The 27,406-nt window shown below is 40.0% G+C and overlaps 1 protein-coding gene across 1 annotated transcript in view; it reads right to left on the bottom strand.

The window, feature by feature from the left end:
- Vps41 (VPS41 subunit of HOPS complex) overlaps positions 1-27,406 on the bottom strand; it is a 162,947-nt gene that overhangs the window by 65,630 nt on the left and 69,911 nt on the right. The window contains exons 5-7 of the mRNA XM_031359611.1: positions 25,688-25,762; positions 16,812-16,874; positions 14,009-14,074 (exon numbers count right to left, since the gene is read on the bottom strand). Of these exons, the coding sequence (XP_031215471.1) occupies positions 14,009-14,074; positions 16,812-16,874; positions 25,688-25,762 (204 nt within the window). The remainder of the gene's footprint in view (positions 1-14,008; positions 14,075-16,811; positions 16,875-25,687; positions 25,763-27,406) is intronic.

Below are 27,406 nucleotides of genomic sequence, written 5' to 3'. Positions count from 1 at the left end.
TTAGTTAGTTCATATTGTTGTTCCTGCTATGGGGCTGCAAATCCCTTCAGCTCCTTGGGTCTCTCTAGCTCCTTCATTGGGGACCCTCTGCTCAATCCAATGGATGACTGTGAGCCTCCACTTCTATATTTGTCAGGCACTGGCAGAGCCTCTCAGGAGACAGCTATATCAGGCTCCTGTCAGCAAGCACTTGTTGGCATCCACAATAGTGTCTGGGTTTGGTGGCTGTATATGGGATGGATCCCCAGGTGGGGCAGTCTCTGGATGGTGTTTCCTTCACTCTCTACTCCACACTTTGTCTCTGTATCTCCTCAGAATACCCAAAATACAATTTCCAGACCACATGAAGCTCAAGAAGAAGGAAGACCAAAGTGTGGATACTTCTGCCCTTCTTAGAAGGCAAAACAAAGTACTACTAGTTTTTTAATTAAAAGATCTTTGAGAATTTCATGAGTACTGTATTTATATGGTTTCTATTTCTCCTCCTTCCTCTTCCTTCTGAATTCATGACCTCTCTTTTAATTATTGCTATACACACACACACACACACACACACACACACACACACTCACTTACACACCATCATATAAATACAACCTGTGGAGTCTACTTAGTGTTGTGACTATGTACATGTGTTAAAGGCAGACTGTCTGGGACTGGAGAACCTATCATGAGTCCTGAAGAAGACTGGATGAAGGAGATTTACACAAGGCTCTATCTCTAGAAAAGAGGTAGAAGCAATTAATCACCACCCTTATTTAAAATATACCATCAGCTTCTTCAGAAAATCATTAAGACTTGCTGTAAACAGAAACAAGATTCAGATTCAGCCCAGAGGGCTCCCTCTGCAACATCTCCCGACTCCTCAGCAGTTCCTCTCAACCCTCTTCCCCTGCCCTTATTCCTAACACATGAGTTCAAGCTTCTAAGCCTCACATGGCGTTCACTTCACATGTCTGCCAGTCACTGTCCTTCTGTGGCGCTTGCTCCAGGGGACACAGGGCTTCATGCAGGAGACCAGCATCAAATGGTGCACTTTCTGTTTACAGATTTATACTAATCTATGGGAATTTTGAGTGGAAACACGTTTTCTAGCAGGAATGCCAAGGAAAGTTCTGCACTTATGATTTAGAGAAAGATAAATGACTTTTCTTACACACATTCTGCACTAATTTAAGTACCACAAAGCTATCTGCCCTGATTTCACTGACATTTAATAAAATCCATTTCTTTCTCCTAGTCATAAACCTGCCTAGAGACCTACTGAGCACGAGTGTTCTACAAAGCATTTTAGGGATAAGTCATTGAACGAACTAGGCTTAAAAGCAGCTGGTTAATTTATTTGGTTTGTCTTCCACATCCTGTATTATCGAATTGTCATTATCCCAATACTGAGAGCAATTTAAGCTCAATGGGAGCTAAGTACACAGAGAGGAAAAGCTGTTTCCAAGAGGTCTATATTTTTGTTGCTGTTGGAGAAAGTATTTTAGGGCTTTATTTCCCATAAATCCACATTCTGGCAGTCAGCACTCTCAGTACTTATATTTCAATAGGAGCCTTCACATACCAGCAATATACTTTATTCTTCTATGTTTTGTGCTGATAGATGTATCTAGCACTTTTGTACACTACAAAGTGGTATAGGATGCACATCCCAGAATCTCCCACACCTGTGCCAAGACCCCTAGCAGGCTGCAATACAGACTGTGTTTCTGGTACCCAGTGCTATCATTACCAAACACTTACTCGCCCCTAATAAAGGAGAGGGGTATGCTTCAACTGTCAGCTCAGCATCTTGCAAGTTTATGAACAATGTGACTTTTTAGCCTTCTTCCACCCCTGCAATACTGCTTACTCTGAGCACCAAAGACGCCACAGGAAATAGATATGGAAGCCACCAGCTTCGTTCCTACAGGAAGGACAAGGAGCTCAAGAGAGAGAAAGAGTCCATAGAAGACAACCTTGGCTAAGTCAGATGAGATAGTGGTCAAGGAAAAGATAACAAATCTTTTATGAACACAACCCTCTGGAAATCAGCACCTAATAGGTCAGTATCAGGAAAACGACAAAGGGCAGAAGGACAGGAAGTCTTGCTATGGGACTAAAAGACTTGAGAATGATCAAAAAAAAAAAAATTGTTAATAGAAAACAAGGACTGGAGAGATGGCTCAGTAGTTAAGGCTCACTGCTCTCCCACAGGATCAGAGCTTGGTTCTCCATACCCATATCAGGTGGCTAACTGGCTTCTGCACGCATGTGTACATACACACACACACACACACACACACACACACACACACACACACACACATAACCTCCCATAACTAAAACTGAAATAAGTCTTTTTTTAATAGAAAAGACAATTAAAAATGCTATCCAGTGTGGAGAAGGTGCTGGTTGTGCACAGCTGAGAGAAGGCCCTAATTCTGATAGAGCCAGAGGTGAGCTACTAGCCAGGGGAGCAGGTGGGAGCCTTCAACCTACATCTTGCTTTGACTCAGGACCAAGATGGCCAAAAATGGTTTTGTTTTGTTTTGTTTTTTGTCTTTTTAATCTCCACAAAGAAAGATCATATAGCATGGCAAGACAGGAAATATTCTCAAGTATATTCTTGCTTTGAATTCACTGGTTAATTTCTGGGCATGTTATAATCCTTCAAATTTCTATTTTTAGAAGTAATTTCATGTGCTGAAAAGAAGTCAAGTACAGACCAAACACTGCTGCCACATGAAGCTCCTATGCACAGGCGTCTCACAGCCTTTCAACCAACTATGTAAATCATAGGAAATATTTAAGAAGCATGATGCCAAAACCTTGAAAGCCAACTAATTTTGTGAAAACTATATTACCATGCTGATAGCGGAAAAGAAAACAAACCTGAAGGGAAAGTCTACTTAGCTACCACAGTTTCAAACTGGGAAATCAACATGAAAAGATGATGCTAAATCCAAATGGTCCCATGAGGAGCAGTTTCTTTTGTATTATAAAATAACAGATAAAACAACAGGCAACAGATATAAATCTATGGAACAACCTATCTACCCCCTACAGGCTAAAATATAAACTTGTCCATTCTGAAACATAGACTATTTAACCCTCTTGTCTACAATACCTACAATTGCAAATTCACAGCTACAAATGCCTGAGAAATGAATTCATCTTAATTTGTTTTAATCACCTTCCCTATCATCTTTATGAAAGCCTGACTGACTGGACATACAGTCAGTCACTGGTAGGTCTATAAGCATGGCAGAACTGATGGGTTTGGATAGACTCACTTTCCCGGGATGTTAGATGCAAATGCAGTCAATATATGCAGTCACTCCTTATATACTTCAATTTCTACTTGTCTCACTTGACCTCCTACATAGTATCTCCTTAAGAACAGGAATAATTATCCCAGATTTAGGCAATATTAGTAAAAAGGCTTCAGGTTATTCAGTAAGCAGAAATAATTTGTGTTCAAAGTGATAATAAATATCAAGTGGACAGTCTTCATTGGCCTGGCTTCTAGTACATTAAAAGCTTCCCTGAGCAAAGAATTTTACCAGACATGCCACAAAGGCAGATTTAGATGTGGATAATAAAAATTTCAATAGTATAATAGTATAAGACACTGAAAAATAATGGTTGGCAGAGAAAACAATGACAGAGGCTGTTTGCACACAGCTGTGCTAAATGAGTGTGCATTGCTTAGAATGTAAGTTTACTTGTCAATGTGTTCAAGTACTTAAAAACTAGTGATAACCTGTGACCTAATAATTCTAATCAAAGGAATCAATGCTAGGAAAATAATTCCAACAACAGACAAAAGCTTGTGCCTAATGATTCCTAGATTTAGCACAGCAAAGAAAATGAGCAAGTGAAGAGCTGGTATACAGACAGGGAAACAGTTACCAGACAGCAGTAACGACTATCTAGAATATATAGCAATTAATACAATTTAATCAGAAAAAAATGAATCTTCCAGCTAAAAAGTAACATCCGAACAAATACATCTCAAGAGAAGAACAAATGGCCAAGAAATACATAAAAAATTTTCAATTTTTTGGTCAGAAAGGAATGCAAACCTTATGTACTTTGAGATTTTTCAACCTAATCAGAATGACTATTATCAAACAAACAAACAAGCAAAGCAAACAATTGTAAACGCTGATGAGAATGTGGAAGAAAAAGCCCTACATGCTACTGGTGAGAAAAGAAATTAGTAAAGTTACTGTGGAAGTTGGTAGGGATGTTCCTCAAAAAAATGAAGAAATCTAATCATACCACAGAGATATTTGTTCATCCATGGTTACTGGAGTATTATTTGTAGTAATTGAGTTATGAAGTAAACCTAGGTGCCCACCAGGAGATGGAAACTGTGGTGGTTGTAAAGAAAATGGCCCCCTTGGGTTCATAGGGAGTGATACTAATACTAGTGGGTGTGGCCTTGCAGGAGTAGGTATGGCATTATTGGACAAAACCTATCTCTAGGGATGGGCTTTAAGGCCTCAAGGTTCTCAAGCTAGGTCCAGTGTGGCACTGTCTTCCTGCTGTCTACTGATGTAGCTACAGAACTCTTGGCTACTTCCACAGTACCATGTCTGTCTGAGTTCCACAATGTTTCCTGCCAGGATGACAGGGACTAAACTTCTGAACTGCAAGCCAGTCCTAATGAAATAATTTTCTTAATAAGAGTTACTGTGATCATAGTGTCTCTTCACAGCAATAGAAATCCTAAGACAGAAGTATAAAGAAAATATGGCATAAATGCACAGTAGAATCCTACTCAATCACAAAGAATGATAAGTTACATGCAAGACAATAAATGAAACGAAATTATGCTGAGTGAAATAAGCAACACAAATTTTAAAACACAACTTTTAAGTAGAAGAGAGATTACTAGGTGAAGGGAATGGGGTGGGAGGAGAGAGGAAAGCATAGAGAAATAGGAAGGAAGAAAAGAATGGGTAAGAATAAGTGAGGATAGATACATTCAAAACACAATGCATGCGTTACAGAAATGTCACCGTGAAGCCTATTTGTACAGCAAATATGCATTAGCACACTGGAGCTTGAGCACAATGGGTGAAGCCTCCCTAACAAGCATGAGGTCCTGGGATCTATAAAATAAAGGAATGTGTCTGGCAAAAAGAAGACCAGAAAGTAGTTTATACTCTTGCTCAGACATACCACAATCAATGGTATGTAGCCCTTCTTGAATATACCTACACACATAATTATATTTCTAAAACAATGCCATGGGACCCTTCATACACTTTTTAAAGTACATCAATAAAAACAATCTATCAGATATTATCACACTACTTAAACCCACTGACAAAGGGAAAGATTGATCTGTCAAGAGTTTGGCTTGTCACTCACAGGTAAGCCTTGGTCTGCTGACAAACAACTTCACAGAGCACCAGCAGTATATAGAAGGCCACTGGGTGAGCATGAAGGATCTTGGTAAAAACAAGACTACTCCGTAAGCATGTCTGTATGAACACTTTCCAAAAACTAATTACACACCTCATCCTATCTAAAATGAAAGGCCCTGAGCCTGCTTCTTCACTCCTGCACTTTAGCCTTGGCATAGCCTCTGTCCTTTTAGATAAAGCTTATTTAGATACTCAAGAACACGGTTACTTTGGCCTCTTGACAGCCTAGATTCTAAAACAAACAACTGCCTCCTACAAATCACATCCTGAAATTGGTTCAATCCTCAAAGATTATCTTTTGACACACTTTTCCTAAAACCTATGGCAGTTCTCCTAGTGATCGAGAGATAAAGGGCACACAGCCATCTAGGTATGTAGTGTGTTTCAATCTTCAATGTTAAAAATATCAAAGGGAAATATTGTTTGGAAGCTTAAAAACAAAGGAAATAACACTATCAGATTTCTCCATAAAAATTCTTACATATGTACATACAAATAAAAATACCTGTACACAAGGATGTTTCTCCAATGATTCAGAATACTTATTTTCTCACCAGATCATCATTCTTGTTAATAATCTTACTAATGTCATTCCACTCCCACTGCCTGGCTCGAATTCTCTTGAAAACCACCACCCACCCACTGTCACAATGTAGTAGTGTTCATGCAATGATACCAATAACACTATCTGTGGCTGTCCACAAAGGGATCTGCTCAGAAAGCAGATTTGAGCTAAGTAGTCCTTGAAATGAGCACTTCAGTTTGTATGAGTAATACTACCTAACAACGGTTGTTCCTGTAATCCCTTATTTTATGTAGCCCTACTTAGAAAGAAAGGGAAAGAGGGAATACTAATAACAGTGCAACTGTATTAAGCACCACAAAAAAACATGACGACCATCTCTCCATCAGTTTTACTACTCAAATATGCAATGAGAGATAGAGTAAATAGGAAGCAACAGAGGCCTGACTGCTCCAGGAAGAGTGAGACTAAGGATTCTATATGTGACACACAGAAAGGCCTGCAAAGTGCTTGCCCTATCAGCATGAAGGTCTGAGTTTGATCCCCAGAACCCATGTAAAAGAAGGCAAGCATATGCTTTTAGTTCCACTACTGGGGAGTCATAGGAAGGCTGATTGCTTGAGGCTCAGTGACTGGTCATCTCAGTCTACATAGGTTAAATTAACTAATTAACTAATAATAATAATTAATTAGTTAACTAATTTAACTAATTAGTATTTCATAGTCCAGGTCAGTAAGAAATCATCTTTAAAAAAAACAAACAAAAATACAGGAGACAGAGAGAGAGAAAGAAAGGGAAGAGAGAGAGAAAGGGAAGAGAGAGAGAGGAGAGAATGAGAGAGAGAGGAGAGAAAGAGAGAAGTGGATTACAGCTGAGGAATAGGACCTGAGGTTGTCCTCTGGTCTCCACATGCATGATCTGACACAATTACAGGCATACACACATATATGTGAACATAAACCACCAAAAAGAAGTATTACATATGGAAATTCCTTTTAAAAAATTTAAATTTATTGAATTTATTTTAAAAATTGAACTCCTTGCAGAAAACGTTTAACAGGCATTCAATAGCCTGTGTCAACAGGATTGTAAAAGCAAATGAAGCTAGCATAATCCTTCCCACATTCCACATGCAGTAAAGACACTATTCCAAGACTGGGAATCCTACAGAGAAACAATAGGAAAGCAACTGACATTTGGCATAAATGAATAAGAAAATGTCGACGTTGTGACTTAAATGATTTCGAGTTTAAGGAACTGATTTCTCCTTTTAGCCTCAACCAGTATAGAACATACAGAAAACTCCACAAAAATAAGTTGCCACAGAGTTAATTTGCAAACTAGTTTTATATGACTGAGAAACAGTTTGTGGAGGTTCCACTTGTGTCTTACTTCCTGTTAGTTGGTGCTTTCACAGTGTTGGTGTGCTGATAGCACTAAATTCTAGGACAGAAACACAACTTAGAACACAGCATCCCAAAGCAGGGAGGGGTGGGGGATTTTTTAGCAGTTCAACAGAAAGCCACTAATACATAAACTTGGAGATATCCTGTAACTTAATACTGACTTGACCAGGAACTCTTCAACATGTATTCTTCATTCTTCAAAAATGCTCTGCTGAAAAGTATAATGGTAAACTGTGTGACAGACACAGCATGCCTGGAGAAGGCTGCCCAGACCATCCCAGGACAATGCTCACAGCTATCCTAGACAGCTGACCCTTGCACTGCACACAACAGTGTACATAGCAGTGCCAAAATCCGGGTAGCCCTCCTGGAAGCCTACAGGATATGATGCAACCATACCTCCCTCTAATAAAGGAACAGGCAATCTAAAACAACAACACAAAAACCTACCACAAGCCTCCAACCTAGAGCAGGGAAGTGGCTGTCCTCATTCGTTCAGAAGGTCCTTTCCATGTTGGCTGATGATGTTTTTCAGCATATAAAGCAACCTGCCTCCACACCCAGGTCCCTTCACTTTATCCCACAATAAAGTCAAGCAGCTCATTATCTCACATCTAACAATGAACTACACTACCAACAGTGTCACTAATACTTCATAAACTAATACTTCATAAACTAATAAACTAATAAATTAGTTTCATAAACTAATACTTTGTGAAAGGAGTAGAGTCAGCTATCAGTGAAGGGTATTCCAGAGTTCAAAAGTAAAGGTTGTATAAAGCTAAGCTTATCTTGCTGACAAAAAGAGCCATACACTAAAAACAAAACAAAACAAAGCATCCACACAGGACACTGCAGCTTTGCATCTAAAGCCAAAACTCCCTGGCTATGCTCATTTATCAGATTTCCTACCTGTGGAAAATTCCACTGCTTCCTGTCTTAGAGCCCCCCTCGGATGACACCTTTGGAAGATGGGCTTCTTCTTTTCTTGTTTTCTTTCTTTTTTTAACATGGAAACAAACCAAAATTTTAAATATGCTTTTTAAATATGTCAAGCAGTAGAGTCCACAGATTTAACTACAGCACTTCTACCAGGTTTTCTCCAGAATCAAAAAAATTTTTCTAAACATAAAAAAAAAAATGCACTCTGGCCTACTATTCCAAATCTACTATGGATAGCATTGTCTTCCCAAACTAAGGAGCTAGAACCTTAAAAAGCAAATGAGCTGCATATGTAGCAAAGGATGGCCTAGTCGGTCATCATTGGGAGGAGAGGCCCTTGGTCCTGTGAAGGTTCTATGCCCCAGTGTAGGGGAATGCCAGGGCCAGGAAGCAGAGAGGGTGGGTTGGTGAGCTGGGTGAGGGAGGAAGGAATGAATAGTTTTTTTTGTTTGTTTTGGTTTTTTTGTTTTTTGTTTTTTGTTTTTTTTTTTTGTGGAGGGGAAACCAGGAAAGTGGATATCATTTGAAATGTAAATAAAGAAAATATCTAATAAAAAAAAAGCAAATGAGACAGTGCTACAGTAGTCTCTGGAATTTCCTCTGCACATTCCTATATTTACGTGGGATAACTCTGAAATGAAGTGGTGCACGCCTTTAATCCCAGCACTTGGGAGGCAGAGGCAGACGGATTTCTGAGTTCAAGGCCAGCCTAGTCTACAGAGTGAGTTCCAGGACAGCCAGGGCTACACACAGAAACCCTGTCTTGAAACACTTTTAAAAAAAGAAAGAAAATTTTAATCCCTTTGGGACATTTTAAGAAATTAACTTTAATTGTTGTGGTCTGAATTAAAATAGCCCCCATAGGGCCATAGGGAGTGGCATTGCTTGGAGGTGTGCCTTGCACAGGTGTCCCTTGGCTGAAGGTCTATAACTAGGGAGTGGGCTTTGAGGTCTCAGAAGCTCAAGTCACTTCTATTCCTGCTGTCTGCTGATCCAGATGTAGAACTCTAAGTTCCTCCAGCACCATGTCTACCTGCATGCTGCCACGCTTTCCGTCATGATGATAATGGATTAAACCTCTAAAACTATACACCAGCCCTAAACTTGGTCATGGTGTCTCTTCACAGTAACTAAGACAATAGTATTTAAACAACTGAGGATTGGAGAGATGGCTCAGCTGTTAAGAAAACCGGCTGCTCTTCCAGAGGTCCTGAGTTCAATTCCCAGCATCCACATGGTGGCTCAAAATCTTTTAGCTGCAATTATATTGGACCTGGCACTCTCTTCTGGTGTCCAGACAAAATATCCATATATAAAATAAGTAGATAAACAAACAAATAAATAAATCTTTAAAACATATTTAACATCTAAAATATTAAATACAGTGTCTCAGTATTCTTACGAATAGCCCACAAATCTTAATAGCAGACCTTTGCTCTCCTGCCTGCTTTCCCTGTCCCCAGTCTATTGGCCACTTCAACCCTGTTTATAGAAGTTGGCACATAATATAAAGGACTACAGAATAGATCAGTGTTCTTATGGTAAAACAACTCTGTTGCATATCATACCTCTATTTGGGCAGCTCTTCTCTAGGTTTTTGAAAGTCAAGTTATTTCTGATTCTAACCTCAGTTACACAGTATTTGCCTTTATTTTGCTTTTCTTCTACATCATCTGCTTCCTACTCTACTCAGTAGGCTCTTGGTGCCCATGACATATGATTATTATAAGGTTATCAATAATTACTAAATGCTAGGCTCTTCAAATTGTTGCGTGAATTTATGGTGCTAGTTTAAAACTCCAGTTAAAGCAATAAGAATTGCTTTTGGACCAATGCAATCTTTGCTTTCCTCATTTTTCAATGTTTACAAACTTCTATAACTCAATTAATAACTCTTAAAAGTTTACCAACATATTCCAGTAGTGGTACAGGCAGGCAGAAGATACCCAGAGGGCCACCAATGCATGGCCAGCCCACGGCAGAGCCACAGTGATGTACAAATATAGGGTGGAGAAATGGGAAAGAAAGAGAGGAAAAATGGAAATATGAGGGTAGAAAGGAATAGCCTGGTGTAAGTAGCCTATCCTGCCAGGTGAAGCCCTGGCCCGTGATGCCACTAAGAGACATATCTGGGTCTGTGGCCATGCAGCATCGGGGATCTATGTCAATGTCTGTGGATTATATTACCACCAAAGGTCATGGTATAGCCTGCTGACTGGGACCATGTTGATGTCCAAGGCCTCTGAAGCACTGGCCCCACTCCTTTCTAGCTGTGGCACTCTAGAGAGCTGGCCCTACTCCTTACTGGTGTGGCACTCTGGTAAGCTTGCCTAATCCTTTGCAGGCTACTGCACTGGGTAGCACAGAATAGCTGATGCTGGTGGCAGTGAGTGCCAGTGAGCTGCCCCAAGTGCAGGAGAGCTATGTTGGCTTTCTGTGGTGATGTGGGTGAAGGAGGATAGGAGAGCTGTTGAAAAAGCATTGTGAAGAAATACAAAGCAAAAAAGGTGGGGAGTGATGATTGAGCAAGCTATGTTTTTTTAAAGGGGGACTGAGAGAGAGTTTCATTTGCAAAGATGACCACAGATAACAATCTAAGGCACTGGACACCACAGAAATGCTTCTGGTCACTGGAGGGGAGATACTGTTGTAAGTCTAGATGCCCAGAAAGCCACAGGGTGGCAGGGTAGATAGATACATGGGAATTTGTCAGAAGGAAAGTTATAAAAAGGGGGCAGAGAAGACTTAAGGGTTAAGAGCACAAACTGCTTTTTCAGAGGACGAGTTTGGTTTAAGACGCCCATATCACATAGCTTACAATTGCCTGTAACTCCAGTTCCAGGGTATCTATCAAGACATCTGACCTCTGTGAGCACTTGCCTTTACCCAGACATGGTACATGTATGCCTAAGTAAAGGTAATTTCCCAACCCAACTCCCTCATCCCTAGCCACCTACGGCAGGAGAATTGGTCCTCCCCTCACTGGTTGTAGCACTCAGGAGACTGCTCTGCACCTTGCCTGGTCAGTACAGTAGAGTTGGCCCTAGTTTAGGGAGCACTGAGAAGCCAGCCCGAAGGGTATGAGCTTTGGAGTACTGGCCGTGCTCCTTGCTGGGCTGCAGCATTGGTGAACTAGCCAGAGCAGTGCTGGAGAGTTCTCACTGGTAAGGTGTGGGTATGGGAGAGTGGGCAAACTGACTAACTCAATAATCACCCAGGCCCAGATCCATCCAGGGCTTTGAGTTCATCCATCCCAATATGGAGCACATGAAGGGACTGGTTCTGCAGATCCAAATTTGCTGGATCTCCCTGATGCAGAGAAACAACAGGATATCTGAGAGGAGTCGTGGTGAGGATCCAGTTAGATAGTGTAGCAGAAGCCAGAGGCCTCAAACTAGACCAATGACTCACTGTAATGTAAAGCTGTGTGGGCAAAAGGGTATACTGTTGGACACACTACAGCTTCCATGATGAGAGTGTGTGTGAATGTGTGTTGTTGTTGTTGTTTTGTTCTGGTTTTCTTTTTTTGCTTTATTTTTTTATTATTTCTTTTGAGCAGTAGGTTGTAAAAGGGCAGATACAAAAGTATAGGGAGATGAATGGGAATTGGGATGTATGATGTTCACAAGGAATCAACAAAAAGTTAAAAAATAATAATTACTATTTAATATCAGGTATAAATGTCTTTTCTCACTTAAAGAAAAAAATTAAGGTGCTAAAGAGATGGCTCAATGGTTAGGAATACTGGCTATTCTTCTAGAGGACACAAGTTTGATTCTCAACACCCACATGGTGCTTTATACAATTTCTAACTCTATTTCCAAGGGATTAGATGCCTTCTTCTAGGTTCCGAAGGCACCAGGCACGCATGTCATACACAGATACATATGCAGGAAAATATCTATATACATAAAATATTTTTTAAAAAGGAAGATATACTTCTTAGCCCAACTACAATAGTGGTGCATAGGAATACATCCAACCAAAGCACCCACGCACAAAAAATATTTTTTAAAGCAAGATATATTTAATAACCCCAACATGGTGGTACATGCCTTTAATCACGTCACTTGCAAGGTAGCGACAGATACCTGCTTTCTGCAAATTCAAGGCCAATCTAGTCTACATACCTAATTCTAAGAACACTGTATCAAAACATGTAATAAATAAGTAAAAATACTATATCTTCAATTAAATACAATTATTTCAACAAAACACAATAATGCAAAAGCCATGCAGCACAGGCAGTCTTTAAAAGTGTACACCGCATATACAGAAGAGAGAGATGTTCTGGAGATTGCTACAATTACACCAAACCAACAAATTTTGAAAATATCATTTAACTAAATATCTCATCAGAGTTTATGAAAACAATGTAACATTTTACTCTTTATGAAGTATAAATTTACATAATAAACTCAATGAATACAAGGAAACAAATCAATACTTTATAAAGGACACATACATGTTTCATGAAGCTCCTAACATGTAGGAGAATTGATAATGGCCCCTAAAAGAGAGCTAAGAATGTTTCCGCAGCAGAGCCTGCGCTGCGATATAAACTGCTGCTGAGTACTGGCCTAGACCCTCAGCTGGCACCCAACCTCTGAGCTACTCTTGAAATTCAACTATTAATGAAAGCAACCTCTCTTAAGTAATGTTGAAATGGCCACAGATTATTAAATCTTTATCTTCATTGAATTCTAAAAGAATGCATAGGCCACAATCAAGCTAAGTGATTTTATGCAAACAAAATCTCCTCACCAAAATCTGTTTAATAATGAAATAAGAAGGGTTTTAAAGTTATTTCTCAAAGTTGACAAACACAAGGAAGGTAGTTAATTTGTCTGAGGCAAGGACAGTCAAATTAAGCCCATTACTAACAGCATACACATTTCAAATGGTGTGAACAGGACTAGAACCAAAAAGTGAGGATGGGCTGCAGGGCAGGAGAAGAAAGGGGAACTACTTAGAAAAATCAGAGCTCTTGTGACCTCTGTGCCACAGAATGGGTCCCCGGGTCTGCCACATGGCCTTGAGAATGAAGAGGGATATGCAGTGCTCTATCCTGCCACTTTACTCCATGTAATATCAGAACAGAAGGAGGGCACAGGTAACTCACACCATAGAATATTCTGGATACTTTGGAAAGAGGGTCTCAAAGCTCTCAACTCACAGCTACATCATTACCTAAATAACTCAGACTACCTCTTTCTTAATGGTTGTATACAAAGTAATATTGTCATTTCTAGTATGTGATAGTGTTTGTTTTAAAAGTGGTATTTTAAAACAATGACTAATAAAATAGAGAACAACTGACAAACAATCACCATGATTCTTTAATTTCGGGATTTATTATTTCTATAAACAGAAAGATGTTGAGGACATTTCACTTCCTCACTATTTTGCGTACCACTGAAATCCTTCAGCGCGACATGAACATGCCACTAAAGAGCAGCAGTAAGTCTCCTCTCCCTACCTCAGCCTACAAGTTTGTCCCGAGCATAAGCAGCAATCCCTAGTACAATGACTTTTTGTTGCATTTAAATGCTGCCTCCTTTTTGTGGAAAGGCCATCCTTTCCAGTCAGCTGTCTCCTACTTCAAAGGAGGTGGCCAACTGGGGCTGCAAGGACCCTAGAGATCAAAGTCTCAGCTTCATTACATCATCATTTGTCACAAGCCACACATCCTGGGAAAGACACACAGCATTACCTTTTTCCCACCGGTCACAAACTGCTTACAACTGGATCTCACGAACTGTGGGTGCACAGCAATGATCTGCAAAAGAAAAAGTACCCAAGCCAGGTTTAAAAGTCACAGGTGAAAGTGTGTGACAGTCTCTTGTCCATTATGGTCAGCATGATCTAAAAACCGGATCTTGGCAGGGATAATGAGTTCAGGTAAGACTTCGACTGATGAAGATGCTCTTGTGTGATAAAATGTCTTCTCTGAAGCAAAATCAAAGCTGCACAAGAATCAAGGGCTTTTCACTTCTGGCTAAGTTGGGGCTTGCTGGGCAGACTCCTCTCCTAAAGCCATGCAGGGACCAAGGAAGTGTGCTATGTCTCAACCATTTGTCAGTACACAAGAGAAGCCAATCATAACCAGGCCTCTCCAGGGCTGCTCTATACTGCTCCTGCTGGTGGCTTTATGTCACATAACACCATGACCACAGGGTAAGTGGGGAAGGAAAAGCAGTAAGTCCAGAGCTCTAATCAGCCTAGCTCCTTTGAGACCTAGCTCTTAGTACAGGAGCTCCTCTCTTCTTCCTTTTTTATCTCCAACTATCCATGAAATCAGAAACTTCTCAAACTTTCAGTTGAATATATTTTACATTTCTATAATTAACTAATATATTTCCTTCCTCCAACTGGACAGGTTAATAATTTCTCTACACTGCCATTGTCAGGGTAATTTAACAGACATTCTATCATTTTTGTGATATATTGTTAGTACAATGTTCTATACAGCTCTGCCCTAACCCATCCTAATTACCAACACAGAAACACATATTACATCCCTCCAAATTCTTACAATCTCCAAGAGTCTTACAAGTTCTCTCACAACATATAATGAGCATCTCTCCTTTAAAGACACCTTACCCTCCCCACCCCATATAGATTCAGAAAGGTAAGCCAGGAGCCTTGGTGCAGTAGATGCTTCCTTGAGCCTGCATCAGCTGGGCTGAACCTCCCACTCAGTGCCTGTCTCACTCATGGGAAGGGCTCAGACCCTCCCTCCCTAAGCTGCCCATCTCACCGCTCAGTGCTCCTCTGACAAGTACTATTTCCTTTGGCCTTCACTCTCACCCATTACTCTTCGGTTAAGTGTAACACAGTCTATGGACATTATGTCTGCACACTGGCCTTCTTTGTTTCAGCCAGATGACATCGCTTTTTTGAGCAAATGTCTTGAAAGAAGACTCTTTCCTGGTGCTTTTGAGTCCATCTTCTGGGACTCAGTAGGGCTGCTGTCCTCAATAAGACTATCGGGAAGCTCAGGCCGGGTTGAAGCCCTGGACACTGCTCTGCGGGCAGGCTGCCTGTAAGAGCACTGCCGTCTTTCTCTGGAAACACTCTCTTCTTGATGCTCCAGTCACCAGCCTGCACTTCTCCCAGCCTTCCTAAGAACTACCTCTCAGGCTAGTAGCTGTTTATATTTTCACTGCAGTCCTTCGAGAGCTCCAGATTATCAACATCAATCTTCTCTTTTCACCCTGTAGCTGTGAAGTAGCCAATATCCTTAAAAATGGTTTCTTCTCAAATCACCTCAAATTACCAACTGTGTTTTAAGGGACAATCTCCACCCAAGTAGACCAACACCTATTCCTAAACTTTCTGTAAAACCACCAGATGCAGCCCAGCTCTCAAAATTTCTGACCAACTTCCCAATGCCTTCAATCAAATTATTAGCTAATACAACTGGGAAGATTTCCTACAGCAGAACACAGGATTTACTCTCTCCACCTTCATCTTTAACGTCATTCAGCCCACTGTCACTAAGGCTACAATGTCTACCTCTTGAAAAACTGTCTCAATCCATTTCCCCATCTTGAACACTCAAGCTTGCTCCCTTTACTAAGCTCCTTAGTGCTTCATTCAGTACACTACATCAACCCTCTAAATTGTCTCTTTCCCAGCGACTCTCCTGTTTAAATCCCCTTCCTCTCTGGCAAAGTCAGCTTCGAAAACACGTGTCAGATCTTATCTATCCTTTCCTACTGTTCAATCAATATTTGAATAAACACGTGTAGAAAATAACCTCCTTTGAGAGTACAGCAGACACTCTAGCATGACAGATATCTCCAGCTGATCTGTGTCCTACCCACAGACCTGCCATCTCTACTGCATAGTCACTGACCTATGAGATGCAAGCTAAGTTCCTTAGTCTGAAGATCCGACCTATTCTACTTGGCCTTTTATTGCTTCCATGCACATCTAAGTAAGACTTTCTGCCACTTACTGGACATAGTTGGAACTTTCTGGCCTCTCCATTTCTTCCATGCGCTTCCACATGGAAGGCCAGTTCACATCTAAACTTGCCTCTGTATCAAAGTATCAAAGCTCAGTCAGACATTACTCAATCTATAAAACTACCACTCTAAAACAAAACATACCACCAACAATCAGCTAATCATGATTTCTTTTACCTCAGAATTTATTATGATTGTTTTTGACCCTACCATCTTAGTCAGAATGGGAAAGAGTGTGTGTGTGTGTGTCTGTGAGAGAGACAGAGAGAGAGAGAGAGAGAGAGAGAGAGAGAGAGAGAGAGAGAGAGAGAGAGAGAGAGAGAGAGAGAGAGGTTGATTTAATCCACTCAAATAAGAGCTCTCAGACCACAGAGTACGACGAAAGTTACAATCTCTGGTCTCAGTCTCAACATTCAAGTGGCACCAGCACACCAAGAACTTAGCAGACACTTGTGTAACAGGATGAGCAGTGTCTCCGTTACCACAGTCATCCTCATCTAGGGGAGAAAGCTCTTCATCAGGGAAAGCTTGCTAAATACTTACTTTAATGGGACAGTCGAAAGTCTCGTGAAATTCTTCTCCAGAATACAGTCCGAAGACCTGCAGCTGAGAAGTAAACAGAGCACAAAAGTTTATCATGACCATGACAGAGAGGGCTGAGTCAGCAAAGAAAAGGAAAGAACGCAAAAGAAAAGTAAGACATTCCAACGAGTCTAAGTCCCTGGGACCCCTATGAAGTACCCAGTGCAAACTCTGCCATCAGCGTAGAGCACTCTGTGTCAATGAAGCTCTCACAAGCATCTTAAAGAATTAGCACATTGGCAGGGTATGTGGAGAAGATAGAGGGAGGAAAGTGGAAAATAGTGTAATTATATTTTAATATTTAAAATGAAAATAAAAAAGGCCGTATGAGCATCACATGGATAGAGTTCCCTTTACTCATTGCAGATTTATTAAACAGGTACCAACTTTCAGAAATAAAATAGATATGGGCAAGTTGCTAACATTCTTTTATGAACTTCTCACAGGCTAATAGAACTGTTTTCCTCCCATAAGCAGAAAGGAACTACCTTGAGTCAGAAATATAAGCTTTACAGACACACACACATGCACACATGCATACATACAAACATACACACACACACATATATACATGCATTCACATGCATGTACACACATATACACACTTCAACATACATACATAGATGTGGCAAGAGAATAACCTAAATGAGATCCATTCCAATCTTATGCTGAATCTATTCTGTGTGTAAATGAAAGATTACAGTTGCCCCTCATCAGCTATCCTTACTTTCAAGCTATCTTAAGCCATTTTATTCAGTTCTATTTCCCAAGCTTTTCAACTAGTCACAGCAGAAACACAATAAAAACATAATTATGTCTAATGTGTAGAATATAAAAGGATACAAAGGATATTCTTAGCTTGACACAATTTGTGACATAAACTTGACTCTTCAACTCTCACCCAGATAAAGAACGAGAATCTAAGCAGCTGTCAGTGTGATTCTCATACTCAGAGGCCGAGGCTGCAGGCCCAGGACTGAGCCCAGCCTAGGAAAAAGCCAAGAAAGAGAGAGAAAGCAAGAAAAGAAGGAGAAGGCGGAGGGAGAAGAGAGACAGGAACAGGGGCTGGAAGAGGAGAGGAAGCAAAGGAGGAGGGAAAGAGGGAAAACAAAAAGAAACACAGTCCAAGGAGCTCCTCCACCATACTTCTCAGTGAACAATACCCTGAATCCCACTGCCGCCCATCACTCTGCACAAACTACCCTGCCATTTAAGTCTCACACAAATGAAATGGAAGCACATACCAGGCCACCACTGCCCTTCTCAGCAGTGTCCCTCCCCTGTAAGCTTTCTGAATGCTGCAGCAGTTGGCTCTCTGTGGCCACTGTGTGTGACTGCCACAATTCATGTCCTCCTTCCACTGACGACCAGTTGCTTTGGCACGAGATCATAAGTTTGATGAGCAGTGCTTGTGGAGACATCCTTTCCTAATCTCCTGGTTAACTCACACACATGTGTGTGGCCCATATGACAAGGGGTAGGAATGATAACTCACAGGTTTATAATTATGTTTATATTTAATGGACAAAAATATTTAACAGATTTGTTTCATTTATTTAAGATATTTTTAAAAATGTTTATGAGTGTTTTGGCTGAATGCATGTACATGCATCACATGGTTGCCTGATGTGGAAAAAAGCCAGAAGAGAGGACATCAGATCTGCTGGGAGCTGGAGTTACAGATGGTTAGGAGCCAGAAATGTGGGTACTAGGCATTGAACCCAATCCTCTGCAAGAGCAATAACTCTTAACCACTAAGCCAACTCTCCAGCCCCAACCAATTGGTTCTAATTAATTCATACTCTTTCAGGAGAGCACAAGAAATGTAGGAGCTATCACAGAAAGATAACTGAAGATGGTGTTAGAACACTTATTGACTACCCCAGCACTTGGGTTGGGTTTGCACTCTTTCTGGTCTCTAATAGAACTTCTTTACTTATGTAGAAATTCACCATGAGGCCATCTGCATATGCCCTTGGTCTGAAAGTTTGTATCCCTCAGAATTTCCTGTTGAAATCCAATACTCAAAGTAAAGGTATTATGAGAGAAGGCCTTCTGCACAATGCTCCCTCAAGAATCAGTACCGTTCCTTCACCAGTACCATTATAGAGGGAATAAAAGAACACTATATAAAGGGAATAAGTGGACACTATGGAGACAAATGCATCCTTCAAATCAGTGAGGACTGTGGCAATGTCCTCTGGGACCAGGGATGATATTCCTCACCAAGCACTGAACCCAAGATCCTCAAACACTAAGAGTTGTCAGAAATAATATTTCATTGTTAAAGACTGCCCAGTCTAATAGTATTTTGTTAAATCAATGCAGTCTAATGAGACTTCTGTGTGATATTTTAAATAACTCATTTTTGTACTCATAAAGACTATGCAAACTCATTGTTTTTCTAGCTTTAATGTTCATGAGTTGTGAATGAATGATTCATTTACCCAAGCTTCAAGCAGAGAACTTTTGCAATAGACAAATTCATGTGTTAGAAGATAAAACTTCCAGCCAGGTATGGCGGACATGCCTATGCCTATAATCCAAGCAGGAAGATAAAATAGGACAATTGTTAATCTGAGGCCAGTCTGGGGCTATATAGAGAGACCTTGACTCAAATCTTTGCTGTTCTTTCAGCTAACTGTCTGAGAACTATTCGAGCCCAAGATAAGATCCCAGGCAGGACAAACACGCTCCACTGCCACGGTGGCTCTCACTGTTGGGCGAGATGATGTCACTTCCTTTCTATAAATTCCTAAAACTGATGTTTCTCAAGCAGAACAGTCAAGCACTGCATTCAGCAAGCACTGTTCTCAGTCAGGCTTTTACTGTACCACGGGAAGCTTGATGGAGATGAGCAAGCTTCCACACATTATCACTGACCTGTAGTGGAAGAAATCAGCATGGGCCCTTAGAGATGTGCTCAGTGTTGATGCCTGCTCAACTAACATGTGGAAAGCTCCCAACTTTACCTATTTCCTTCCCAGCACAACATCTTTAAAACACAGTCTAGGGTCAGATACTACTACAATCCATTAACAACTCTAACCCTGTAACAGGCCTCACCTCTGATGATAAGTAGTTAGATCCCTGAAGACTAATAGCGGGCTCACCTTAGACAAACTACATCTCTTTCTGGGTTTAAGTGATATCAGAAATGGTTACAACTGATAATACCCAATGTGAATTGAAGATCTTGCTCTATACTGCTGCTAGGGATGCTAGAGTCCACACCAACGTGCTTGTTTAACAGACAATTCTGCTGATAACCTTCAGACCTGCCTATGATCATTAAACTCAAGAGATGTGACCAAAATCCAAGTGTACCAAAGTTCCTATAGGATATCACGCCAGACAATGTAAAATCTGCAAATAAGGGAAGTGCGTTTTCTCATGAACACCAAGAAGAGCAAAATAGGATAGCAACACTGGAAACTTGGCTGTCAAACTGTAAAGGACAAAGAGAATGTGTCTGAATTAAGAGAGTTTTCATGGGAGGAGAAATAAAGGAAATAGGGTATTCATGAGAATAGAGATAAGTATCATTTAGAAGTTGGGTGAGCATGAATGATCTCCTGAAGACCAGCACTGTATCCTTGCGGAAGCCTACTTCTGACTGAAGCCCAGATGTTACAAACATGAGGGGAAAGCCAAACAAGCTCCTAGGCATCAGGCACTGGCCCTCAGGGCTGTCTCTGACAAGCCTCAGAAGTAGAGTGGCTTCTTATAGTTAAAGAGAAACCTGTGAAGGAGGAGCAAGCTGAGACCTCAGGTTAAGCTGACCACACACCTCTAACACTATACCTGGAAGGCTGAGGCAGAAGAATCTCAAGTTCCAGGCCAGCCTGAGCTACAAATGAGACCCTTTCTTAAAAACGAGATGACAACACCACCACCCCAGGTGTACTATTATTAACAGTAAGTTTAACTGAGCACATAGAAAGACAGGGAAAAATCTCAACCATTACTAAGTGACATCTCAGCAGTGTCAGTGATAGTCCTACAGTCTTCTGTAAAACTATAGGCGGACGCTTCACTTCAGTGGTGTTATGCCCTAAGCTATGCACTCACAAGTTACACTACTGAAGTTACCACAGCAGTTACACTTCTCTTCTCCATAGTCTTTTTTTATTTGGTTACTGGTCACTGAAGATTATACTAATCTATAAAGGGAATCCAGTCAATGATAGCCTAGAGTATTGACCTCTAGAAAGATCAAGGCTGAGATAAAGATCATAAAATTAAAGGTCACCACAGAAAGGTTTCTTTGAAAATGATATTCGCCATAGCAGTTCTAACAACCTGCCACAAAAACTTCTAGTGTGTGTGTTTGGGGGGCTGGGGGGGAGAGGGAGAAAGAGCCTGAGAGAGGGAGGCAGAGAAACAAAGAGTAAGACACAGAGAGAAAAATGAATATGAGTATGAATGGATGAATGAATAAATAAGAATTTCTAACCAGTGACTTATAGCCATTCTGAAAAATCTTCCAAGAGTTTCCATGAACTAACCACCCAGAGAGCCACATGAGTTTCAGAGATACAGGCATGCCTTGCCTACCTTTATGAATGAGATGGGAGGCATATGATTAACTTTAGCATGCAATTCTACCACTTTGCCAACTGTACCACCAGGCAGTAGGCAGCCACACACCCAGGAACTATGACTGAGGTAGCCAAATCACTGCACCACCCTCCCAGCTTCCAGATAAAAATAGGTCAGGAGGTGGGCCAAGGGCACTCTTGTGAGCTGCCACTTCATCTATCTTGGGGAGGAAAAGGAGAGATCACTGCTGTCCATCCTGTTCATCAATGCAGAACATCTGAGACTAAAGGTGGTAGGAAGAGAAGCTTCCCTTCTCTCTAGCAAAGCACTTCACCAAATTCCTCAGTCAAAGATCTAGTTTGTCTGATGGCCTTTCTTTTGGATATAATAAAGTTATTCTATAATACCTCCATGCTGGCTAGATATAGTTAACTTGACACAAACATGAGTCACCTAGAAAGAGAAAACCTCGAGCGAGGAGCTGCCTCCATCAGTGACCTGTGGGCATGTTTGTGGGGAATTTGGGGGAGTGATTATTGATATGAAATGGTCTATGGCACACTGTATACAATGTTAGTCCTCGGCAGGTGGACCTGGGTTGTACAAGAAAATAAGCTGAGAAAGCCATGAGGAACAAGTTGGGAGGCAAGCTGGTAAGCAGTGTTCTCCATGGTCTCTCATTCAGTTCTTACTACCTCAAGGTTCATGATCTGAGTTCCCTCAATGATGGGCACAGCCAAATAAATGCTTTCTTTTCCAAGTTACTTTTGGTCACAGTTTATCACAGAAACAGAAAGTAACTATTACAACTTCAAAAATATCAAGTCAGGCTCTTCAAGACTCTGCCAGGCAATGAATCTATTTATTAACACAGTTCTAACTAGGATAAATTAAAAAAAAAAAAACAAAAACAAAAAACAAAGAAACAAAAAACCAGAAATATACTTGATATCTTAAAATTTGTACAACACCATTCCAAAGACTCAAAGGGAGAAAAAAAAATGCATTTAAACATGTCTTAATAGCACAGAAGCCAAAGGAAACCCAAAGGCTATTTGGAAACTTCAATTAGAAGAAACACATCTCTGAAGCTACAGTGGGGTGATGTGGAGAGTGATGGTGACTGCCATTAAAAGGATGGTTACAGCTACCACATGGGTATTCTCTACCAGAGACTATCTCAAGTGGCTAAAGTTAATTCACCGAGTCCTCATGGTAGTCAACACTAGGTATGATTATCCCAACTTACAGAGGAGACAACTGAGGCTCAGACAGGAGAAAACAAGCTCACTTAATAACACATAAAAACACAGCAGTGTAATTCAAAACTGAATCCCTAGACCATACTGCCTGATACCGAAAGAAAAACTAAAAATGCGAAATGGCAAATGCATCCACATCCAAAGTGGGAAAAAATAATGTCGTAAGAAAAGCCAATTAAACAAGTAAAGAAGTTGCTTGCCCAAAGCCAATGTGATGGTAAAAACAAGTATGCCAGGAGTGAGTTGATACATCCAATTTTTCTTAGAAGCTATGCATTTTTAAGATAGTAAACATCCATTTATCCTGCTACCTAAATGAAAGTTTAGGTAGAATAATGGAAACGGGGATGAGTTTGCACTGCAAAGGAGTAGGAAGGGAAGTCTGGAAATAAAGATAATTAATATACATCAGAGTCAGGATTCACAAGTTCCTATGGGGGCTTCCCTTTGTGCATGCAATCCATCCAAGACAAAGATACCAGGGAGACCAGGAAATACACCACCATTAAGGCAGCAAGTGAGGTGTGGCCCAGGCATCTGGAACACAGCTACACTCTACCTCTAAGCCAACATTGCCTCCAGTCTCATATTATTGAATTTCTTGGAAGAAATAAAAACAAATAGAACTGAAGTAATAATCAAAATTATAACTGAAGTAAACTTTCCTGAAATGAAAACAATACTTTAATATATGGATCAAAAGGAGTTAGTATGTTCCAGATGAAATTAATGACAACAGATAAGAACTAGATGTAACACAGCAACCAAATTACAAAGGTCATCTTTATTACTTTTGGTTTTGCTATTACTAGGCTCAAAGTTATGAAGGACAAGAGTTATTTTTAAAGGTTTCTTAAAAAGCGAAAGGAGACTGGCGGCAGGTATGCTACAAAGCATCAGAATAAAGGGGATATTATCTCTAAAATCCGAGAGAAAACCTATCAACTCAGAATTTGTTTTGTATGCTCTGTATGAAGGCATCCTTCACAGATGAGAAAATAAACCACATCCTGAAAGTTGTCTACAAACTCATGCCACCAAGATGAAGCTACCAACAAAAACACTGTACACCTCCTCCCTCACAAGCTGAGCACTGACTGCAAAGTCATGAGAAAGAGCTAAGCCCAGGTCGAATACATAAGGAAACCTTAACTACAGACGATGACTTTAAAAAACCAATGCAACATCAAAGATGAGCAGTGAAATAAATACAACTGTCTGAATATGAGTCTTAATAAGCCAGTGAAAGCAAAAAACATAATAGCCACTCAAAGACCTTGAAGCAGGACCTTCTGTTCTTATGATAACTTATCATTTTATACAGCATTTTATACAACCTCTCAATTTTCACAACACTGGCTTCTGGTCAGGGCTGACTTACATAAATACAGGTACTGGGAGATTTCTATACAGTTCTATTAATGCTAATAAAAAGTATGAAAAAAAACACTTTAAAACAACTTATAGAACTACAAAAGCAAGACAGATACACATGTTTCTAAACCAGGAAAGTATAGTGTTTGCTAAAGGGCAATGGGAACTCTCAGGCCATCACACTGCACAGCAGATGGATTAATTAAAAGATTCCACTTTGACATATGACTAAGAATTCTTGAACAGTCAAAGAGCTGGAATCCCTAACCAATGTTTCCAATTAAAAACCTGAATACTCTTACTTGCCCAGTTAGTTTAAGGAAACTGTTATCTGCTATAAGTGCAAAAATAGTGATTGGCACTTAAGATTAACTTTCTTTACAAATATAAGCACAAAGATCTTTAAGCACCATAGATGATTCTTTTCAACTTCCACACAAACCAATAATCCCCTACACACACACACACACACACACACACACACACATACACACCCACACACACACACACACACACACACACACACACACACACACACACACACACACACACACACACACACACACACACGTTCATCTCAGAATTTCACAAGGTAAAAGTAGTAGCAACCTAATTGTGTTTCAGAAGACTTCTGCGGTGGGTTGAAGCTTTTGTGTTGCTCTTGTTAACAGATTAGTGGGTGTTAGTGTCTATCTAACTGTTGATAGATAGAAATGGGTATAATCTCTTTTGTACTGAGTATATTATTTTTACTTTACTCACTTTAATGGCCCATTGAATTCAGAGAACTTGAACTGTATAAAATTAAATTAAGAAATCTCTATTCACTAAGAAACGCACAATCTTATATAATGATTTTTAATGCACCCTCTTCTTAAACAGTTATTTTAGAGAAGTGGCTTGAATACTCTGCATCAGGATTTTATCATTGCACGGCAACATTAGAAAAGACTTCCATCAACTTAAAAACAAAGAAGATATTCTTGCAAGTGGAAGTCAATCATCATAGCCACTAAATGTCACAGCATACCATCAGCAAGAAGCACTGATAGCTGCTAGCTGTGCACTGCACACATGATGTATGTCTTCGGTTCAGGAAGTAGGTGCCAGGTTTTTAGAAAACTGTACATATATTGATTTTACATTTATTTAATATGGCCATTGTACAACACTTTATTCTTCTGATAAACTATGATTGCTTATCAAAAGATTCTATAATTCAAGAGTAACATTCATAACTTGTGTGTTAAAATGAAAACCACCAGCCCACAGAAATCAAGCCCACAAAATCCAATTTTGTGGATTTATGGCAGAAAAGCATTAAACTACTGTCTTGAAGGAACTGCAGACTAGTCACTGAAGTCAAAGTGGCACAGCAGTAATGATTAAGGGAGACACGTCACCCTGACACAGCTGTTAATCAGCTTAATACTAGTTAGATTATTGACATTCTTGTAATTACTTTTCCTAAGGCACATTTGGGCAAAATATATTTTATTTTAATTATGAGCAATCAAAAGCAAGTCCAATACTGAAAAAGAATAATCAAAGCTCTCTGCACACAGGTGTAAAGTAAGCAGAGAACATCCAATCACTAGTGTAGGCAAAATCGAGCACTCATCACCCAAGCAACTTGCCACATGACCACTTCCCACATACCTTGCCATCCTCTGAACACACCCCCATGTGTTCTCCGCTTTCATCCAAGCTAATCTGGTTTATCTTCACAGGGCTCTATTAAAAACAAACAAAGAATGGCATGTACCACTTTAGGAAAACATATTAATAATCAGGTGTCTTTGCTCTTTGTAAAACTGATATGACATGAATTATCAGCTCCATGAATTAAGGTATACTTTTTCTGAAATGAAAATGTTAACATTTCAAAAACATAAACCAAACAGAGCTATGTTTCTACATTCAGCATGAACTCAGAAAACCACAATATTCACAGGCTTTCTTTCACAGACCTACAGCATAGGAAAAATGTTACTTCTCAGAATCTTCTATTTCTTTTCACCTGGTTTACTTACTTTATACCCTTAAATTTTTTTTTTCCTAGCCAACATCTATTAAAAGAATAACAACAAAGGAAAACTGGAAGTCAGCATGTAAATTCATTTTTGCTTGTTTTAGTTTGTTTCACCAATCTGTTTGTTCTAATGACTAACCAGATCAACATTTCAATTATAGTTTTGATTAATAATCCATCAAATATAGTTTATATAACATTAATTAATTTTGTAATCCCTGATTTTAAATAATTTTAAATTTAAGAATATCTCATTTTGATATATTTTCTAAAAATTAAATATTACCAGTGCATTTCAAATTTCTACATAGCCAGTTGTTTATTTTCTAATAAAGTCAAAACTCAGTGACCACTGTCAGCATCACACAATAGCTTTTCCTTTGATTCCTAAATAACCACAGCTTCCATATTCCTTCTACAAAGCTCTATAGCAGCAAACCATAGAAAGGAAAGGGAGTCCATAGCAGTTAACAACAAAAGCACCCGGGTACAGTTTAAAATTACCCCAAGTGCCTCCTTGATGATAAAGGGAAATTCACAAAACTGAATGCTGAATCTTCAACAGGGAAGTGTCACACAGGCATTAAGGAAAGGTGAGGGCACAAGACCCGCACACTGTACAAACATTGTATCCTATCAGACTACCATGGATTAAAGCTGGACTTCAAAACCAACAGAAATACTGGAAAGCATATACACTGGTAGAAATTGATCATTCTCTACTCAATGATCTCTGAGTTAGGGGAGAAATAAAGAAAGAAATTAAAGACTTTCTAGAATTCAATGAAAATGAAGGCACAACATACCAAACTTCATAGGACACAAGGAAAGCAGTGCTAAGAGGAAAGTTCAAAGCACTAAGCACCTCCATAAAGTGCCACGCACACTTTGCATGAAGGCGGTATTTGAGGCGTAAGCTTCAAGGAAAGTCAGTCTCCTGCCTCCGCACTGTCGCCTGGCACCCCAAACTCAGAGGTAGCCCAGATATGTCCCCGTCATGCTGTGCTAGGGGCCCATCAAGATATCATTTCTTAACAGCTAGAAAAAGAAAATTCGGACATTGCTCTCTGACCTTCACCATTGTTCCAACGTCTTAGTTAAACCCCGGCTTGGAATGTTAAGCCATTCAAATTAATTGCCTCCAGCATTGTGGGTAGGGCATTAAACCCTGGCTTGGAATGTTAAGCCATTCTAACTAATTGCCTCCAGCATTGTGGGTAGGGCATTAAAGCTTACGGAAAGTGACAGCATAGAGCATTTAGCATTCTAGATTTAGCAGTCTACATTCAGCATTTGGACTCGCACTCAGACTAAAACTAGAACTTAGGTAGACTAGCAGCCTCCCC

Source organism: Mastomys coucha, unplaced genomic scaffold (genome assembly GCF_008632895.1).
Source record: "Mastomys coucha isolate ucsf_1 unplaced genomic scaffold, UCSF_Mcou_1 pScaffold7, whole genome shotgun sequence".
Lineage (NCBI taxonomy): Eukaryota > Metazoa > Chordata > Mammalia > Rodentia > Muridae > Mastomys > Mastomys coucha.
The sequence above is the reverse complement of the archived record's forward strand: the minus strand, read 5'-3'. Positions and strand labels throughout refer to the sequence as shown.